Source organism: Rhopilema esculentum, chromosome 11, assembly GCF_057945365.1.
Source record: "Rhopilema esculentum isolate cy_ngs chromosome 11, ASM5794536v1, whole genome shotgun sequence".
NCBI classification, from domain to species: Eukaryota; Metazoa; Cnidaria; class Scyphozoa; order Rhizostomeae; family Rhizostomatidae; genus Rhopilema; species Rhopilema esculentum.
In genome coordinates, this window is record NC_142825.1 from 5,184,917 (window position 1) to 5,191,307 (window position 6,391).

The 6,391-nt window shown below is 35.6% G+C and overlaps 2 protein-coding genes across 2 annotated transcripts; both read right to left on the reverse strand.

The window, feature by feature from the left end:
- Window positions 1-180: 180 nt before the first annotated feature.
- LOC135693846 (uncharacterized) lies at window positions 181-3,548 on the reverse strand. The gene is made up of 5 exons (XM_065212429.2): window positions 2,592-3,548; window positions 1,898-2,052; window positions 1,360-1,578; window positions 859-1,047; window positions 181-753 (listed from the first exon to the last, which is right to left on the reverse strand). The coding sequence occupies exons 1-5, from the start codon at window positions 2,909-2,911 to the stop codon at window positions 659-661; spliced, it is 978 nt and encodes a 325-aa protein (XP_065068501.2). The 5' UTR covers window positions 2,912-3,548; the 3' UTR covers window positions 181-658.
- Window positions 3,549-3,819: 271 nt separating this feature from the next.
- On the reverse strand, window positions 3,820-6,318 carry LOC135693844 (cryptochrome DASH). The gene is made up of 2 exons (XM_065212427.2): window positions 6,229-6,318; window positions 3,820-5,952 (listed from the first exon to the last, which is right to left on the reverse strand). Exon 2 carries the CDS (start codon window positions 5,936-5,938, stop codon window positions 4,370-4,372), a length of 1,569 nt encoding a protein of 522 aa, XP_065068499.2. The 5' UTR covers window positions 5,939-5,952; window positions 6,229-6,318; the 3' UTR covers window positions 3,820-4,369.
- Between the last annotated feature and the right edge of the window lie 73 nt (window positions 6,319-6,391).

A 6,391-nucleotide genomic window follows, 5' to 3' on the forward strand; every position in this document is an offset into this window, starting at 1 on the left:
TTACGAGCTTGTTCTATTGATCATTTATTCCAAAGCCTGGCCTTTTATTTTCATATCTTGGTCTTTTTTCCTCGGGCTTTGTCTGTTATTTTGCCAAGCCTGATCTATTGTATCCCGAGCCCGGTCTACTTTGAGGAGCCTGGTATATCAAACGTTTTCCGAGTTTAATTTTTATGCCTTCTCATTGTTTGTTATGGTCTTATTGCTACTTTTATTAACTCCTTGAAATCTTTCTAGTTAAAAACACCAATTGACGTTTTACCATTAACTCGAAAGCTCAATTGGTTTTATTATGAAACCGTGAGGCTCACATAGTATTTACCATAACATTGTTGCCATATACAATGCCTAGAGCTCTTTGTTGACGGACGAACGGACATGCCACTTTACTTCCTGCTCTTCTACGCAATAACAGATTGAATTCTTAGAAATGTCTTAGTAAGGAAGATTTCATTGCTTATACTACCAAATCGGATAACCTTAAAGAAACAATACGGTTGATGTCCAATTTGTGTAATTTTGCATATTAAGCATGGAATATACTTGTGTCCATTTTAATATCAAAGCCTGTGTCCTTAAAAATGTTTCTTTTGAGAAAATAATTTTGCTCGATAATCCACCATATTTGGAGACATGCTGACTTTGAAGTCAGCAGTTTCTAGGGTCGAAAGACTTTACGCTCACCACGGGAAAGTTCCTTCGCAGTGACTGTCCCATCTAGGATAATGCAGAGATATTTCTTTGCCAGAGGACCTGTAAATTGAAATTGTTTTGTTAAGCTTTTTAGTGAATGCTAAGACGGCGTATTGTAATGTTCTTATGTGCTGGATTTGCATGTTGAAAAGCTGGCATCCTTACCCTGTAACCATGTAGGTATTGTCGAGTCAAACATTTGTGCCTTTGTCATTCTATAGCTTCTTGCATGTTCCCATTGCTGCATTTTTTCCTTCACCTTTTCGTAGTTGGCCTTCACCCGTGCTTGGACTTTCCAGTTATGCAAAGCTTCCCTGTTGTTACTCCATTCGTGTGCTCTGACTCGTCTGCCCACTAAAATGCAGTACAGTAGAATCCCGTTATAACGTACTCGGTTATTACGTACTTTCAGATATAACGTACTGGTGTGCTTGGTCCCGGCAAAAGGCGTGCTTGGTTTTAATCAATTTTTACTTACCCTCGTTACAACGTACTTCAGATACAACGTACTTAATACGCTGGTCCCTTTAAGTACGTTATAACCGGATTATACTGTATTCAAATGTTTTCATTGCTTTTATTTATTTGTTCCAGATCTAAAAATATTTTATTTAGGACACTAGTGATTAATATAGTGCCAAAGTGTGTAAGAACATGCTGACTTACATAAGACCTCTGTGCATTTCAACTGCTTCCGTTGTACAGCAATTAACAGTGGATGTCTTCCCGATGGCAGACAATTTTTCACATCTACATTTGTTTGCAGCAGTCTTTCCAAGATATTCATATGCCCACGATGCGTTGCAACAAATATGGCCACGTAGATGTAGAACTTGTCCCACTCCGATAGTTTCCCGCGATTAAGCGGCAGCAGTTTCTCAAGCCCTGACATAAGGAAAGAGTTTCATAAGAATTTGTCTTACCAGCAGCTATGACAAACCGCTCAAGTACAACATCGAGATGACATCGTGTGTCGCACCAGTAAAATTCTTACTGTGTTAATTCTTACTGCATTTTAACTGACTTAAAATCAATATACCTTTAGATCATCTTCATACGATATCAGATAGCTATGTGTTTATTTTAATCCTAGAGCATTAATGTCGTTAACAACGTTACTGGCAATAACGGTCACATCTTTTATGTACGTTTAAATATCCACATAGCTCAACAATTACGATTCAAATGTTCTAAACAATCGTACTTTCCACGTTTCCTTTGCAACAAGCTTCTATGATTTCCTGCCATGGCTTGAATAATCGAAGGGACAACCTTGAATTTGGTAGTATGTGGAAGCATTCCAAAGTTTGGTCGTCTACCATATCACACTGGTCCAAAAAGTACAGTCGCTGCAACGGCCTAAATATTACGATAACATTCTAACCTCTCAGGAATGAAGAGTTTTGAATCAATTGTCGGAAGAATATAGCAATTGAAATTAGTTCAGAAGGCTGGATGTATATTGTTAAGAAGCTAAATGGTATTTGATGAAACAGAGCTACATATGACATTACTGTATTAAGGTTGATGGAGCATATACGAAAATGAACAAACTGAGAGGTTGGAATCAATATACGTTAATATTCTTATCTAGATTGATTAAATGTCAGTGCGATAAAAGTGAGACATAATTTAACCTGAATACTTTGCAGTGATGGAATGGTACTGGATTTTGAAATGAAATCTGATGTAATCAACGTTTTTAATCGACTTTTCAGTTGTCATTTTAATATGCGCGTACACATCAACGGGTTTTGAAAGATTACTGTCTTTCGTTTACGAATCTCCCTATTTCCTCTTGATGCATAAAGCACCAGAAAGAACAGTAATATAACATACAATAATTTCTACTGTTATGACAATATGGATAGAGTGAATTCCTAAATTAAAACATTTACGTAGGTATGCCTGTAATTGCTTCCAATTTTTCCTTTAACTTGGTAACTGTTGTTGATGATGTTAAGTCGCTAACGGTGTAGTACTCATGTAAGTTCTTCACATGAACTCGTAGTTTGAAGTTCTTTGCTGATCCATAGAGTCTCCCTCTAGGTACAATGTTATATGAGAATATTTCATGTATCTTTGGGATGTTCACGTTTGTAGCCATGTTAACATTCCTCCTATCACACTGTTCCTTTCTGCTTTTATAAGTTAAAGACCACCTGATTATGACGTCATCTAATTTATCAATACAGTATTTTCCTCGTTTTGAAAGCATGGGTTTTTACGTTTTCTTATAAAGATTCATGAACTAATTGGTGTCTTTTTCTTATAGCAAAAAGTGCCTTGTTGTAAAAACCCTTAAGTTTCGTGGTACTCATATTTTCTAGATATTTGTGTGACAGAAACCAAGGTATTTTCGATATTTCCTGTCTAGTGATTTTTCTGAATGCTGAAAGAAACATTTTTATAAGTATTAAAGTATAAAAGTAAACGCAGCATGATTAACATGCCATCCTAAATTCTGCCCCCTCCCCCTCCACTACGAGCAAACGATTGGAAATTTGTCTTCGAAGCATTGGCATTGTGTCTTCGGAAACTTTCAATGCCTTCATAGCGTTTGTATTTGAATTATCACTGACTTTCACTTTTGAAATTACAAAAATTCCAAAGATTTTAAGAAATTAAGAAAATGGGTGTGTTATTGATATTTTGTTAAGAGTTTGTTCCTAATGCCAAGGAGCAATTACCAGCAATCAAAAAATTACCCACAATTAACTCCGCATAATGCAATGGGGTCACTTTTTTGGCTCCATGTTGTTGTGGAATTCAAGTTTCGACTGATGTTTGCAAAGATATTATGTTCAGCTTGTCATTTATTCATATGACATCAACCAAATAGAATGTCATCTTTTCACAATCACACACACACACACACACATTCTGAACAAAACCTTGCCACTTCATCTTTAGCAGTAGCCATATTTTGATACTATTCACCAAAGAAAGTAAGATATATAGTATAATTTTCTTTTGCCCCTCCGTCACCTTCAGTAAAATGACTATTTGAATCTTTAAACCATCTTTTGCTAATTAGAGTAAGCAGAGAGAACAGAGACAGAAAGTAAAAAAATTTTTCTTTCTATTGAGTTAATAACAACATATATAGATTTTATGAAGATTTTATTTTATGTTATATTGTATTAGATTAACATTTTGGCATTTTTACTTAAAAAGTTTAAAGAAAGAAGTAACATATTACTAACATACTTCACTGAAATAAATTTGTGGTTTTAGCAGTACACTCACTTTTTCCACACAAAATTCTAAATGCTTTAATATATCAAAAATTATAAGAACGAAAATCTAAATGATTCAAAGATACTTAATAGGTCTTTTACTTTTTTCTGATCATAAATGATATTTTGCAAATTACTGCTACCATAAAAGTTAAAACAACTTTTATTACAAATTACCTCTACCATAAAAACAAAAATTTTCAAGAGCTGCAACCAAGAATTAATTATTCTTAAACTTTTTTGGATTTAAAAAGTTGCAAAGCTTCATCAAAACTAGCTTATAGTTGAATTCTATTTACAGAGCTGCTATCATAGCAAGAACAGAAAAATTACCAAACCAACTATGCAAAGAGAATTGAATATAACCATTAAATGGGCATAGAACTGGAAAATAAACAAACTGTTTTTACATCTTCAAACTTTCAGTTATTGCAAAGTCATTTACGATTTGATCCTGACTTGAAGTAAAAGTCAATGCCTCTCTGATTCCTTTGTGTTTTGGGATCTCCACCTTTACTTTGTTTTTGTCCTGCTTTGTGTTTGTGCTTTCCCCATTCAGGGGCTACCACAACTGGCCTAGGGTAAGTCTTTCCTAACTCAACATTTGCTTGTTTTAAATCTGTAATAGGTACAGTCCAGGGCATATGAATACTACTATCATTAATATTTGAAAGTTCAGGCACCCAGAGGCGTACAAAATCACCATTGCCATCATAGTCCATACCTTGCTTTATCATGTTAAATTTTCGGTTTTCCCTTGGGTCATTTCCAATACCAGCAGCATAATTCCAGTTGCCATAGTTACTACAAACATCGTGGTCAAGAAGCATAGACTCGAACCACTCTGCACCAAGCCTCCAATCTAATCCAAGATCCTTTACAAGAAAACTTGCTACATTTTGTCTTCCACGGTTAGACATCCACCCTGTTTCTAGCAATTCTCTCATGTTTGCATCAACAAATGGCACCCCAGTTGAACCTTGGCTCCATTTGTTAAACAGGTCCATGTCTTTCTTCCACTGTACCTGTCTACCCATAATTCCAGATGGGTAGAAGACTCTGTCACCATACTTCCAACAGACAAACTTGAAGTAATCTCTCCAAATAAGTTCAAAAATAACCCAGTAGGTTGAGTCATTTGCAGTTTTAGTAGACTCATACAGTTTGATATCATTGTAGATTTTTCTAGGTGAAAGACTTCCAGAAGAAAGCCAAGGACTGAACTTTGTTGAATAGGCCTGACCTATGAGTCCATTTCTGGTCTTCTTATAAGTAGCAACAGCATCTGTCTCCCATAAGTAGTTATTAAGTCTTTCAAGAGCAGTAGTCTCTCCACCAGAATACGGAAAAGCAGACCTGCTATCTATCTCAACATTTTCATCTTTCACTCCAAGATCTGACAAATGTGGTATTTCTCCCAAATTACCTTTTACAGGTGGGAGGGGCTTTAGTCCATCTGGGACAGGAATGATATGTCTGACTGTGGTTACATTCTCCACTTTTTTGCGAAATGTAGTATAAGTGTCTGGAATTTCATGGCAAGAAAAAGGAATATCCTCAATATGGAAGAGGGTTGAGCCCCAAAATGGTTTTACCTCAATACCCATTTTCTTGCACATAGTTCCTAATTGAGATTCAACATCAATTTCCTCTCTAGTTACTTCTTTCTGGTACACTACTGAAGTGACTGGTGCTTCTTTGCTACAAAGGTCTACAAGCTCCTTTATGGCGGATACTGGGTCTTCTTGACGGATGATGAGATTACTGCCTAGCTTTTGAAAAGTTGCTTTCAAGTCCTTCACACATTCAACAAGAAACTTTGACCTGTATTTTCCAGTTTTAGGAAAACCAAATTTGTATGTACCTTTGAAGTGATTAGGATCAAAGCAATAGAGTGGTATGATGTGGTCTGCATTTCTGTTTGCCCAATGTAGGCATTCATTGTCATGCGTCCTGAGATCATTTCTAAGGAAATAGATTACTGTTCTTTTCATTGCCTTAGCCATAATCACACAAAGGCCTGAAATAAAAAGTTTCAAGTTATGACAAGTGTACTTGATAAGGGATTACTTTACATTATAGCCAGTCTCAAAACATTTTGTTAATTTAAACAATTTTCAAAATCGAGTAGTCCTATGTAATAAAATTTGTTATATAACAATTATAAAATCCTGTCTGTGTAACGATTGTTAAACAAAATTCAAATCTAGAGACGCTCGTTGCTTGCACAAAACTTTAAACAAAACTGTATTTCTGAATCTTAGTACGTAAAAAATATGTCAAAATACAGTTTTACCTTTAATTTATTGAAGTTGCGTGACCACTTCTTCGTGACCACCACTACGTGGATTTTCTGTTTTTCTCGAAGTTGTGTTTGTTGCTGTTGTTGTAATGTTTAGGATTCGTAGTAGAGAAATAGCAAATCGGGGGGTACAAAGGAAAAATGATGCAGGATGGGT

Bases quoted from the DNA above. Each gene is read 5' to 3' on its own strand.
- LOC135693846 (XM_065212429.2), bottom strand. From the start codon at position 2,911: ATGCTTTCAAAACGAGGAAAATACTGTATTGATAAATTAGATGACGTC. The intron at 1,579-1,897 runs GTACGATTGTTT...TCCTTATGTCAG, and splicing joins TTGCAAAGGAAACGTGGAAA to GGCTTGAGAAACTGCTGCCG. The intron at 754-858 runs GTAAGGATGCCA...TTCAATTTACAG, and splicing joins AATACCTACATGGTTACAGG to GTCCTCTGGCAAAGAAATAT.
- LOC135693844 (XM_065212427.2), bottom strand. From the start codon at position 5,938: ATGGCTAAGGCAATGAAAAGAACAGTAATCTATTTCCTTAGAAATGAT.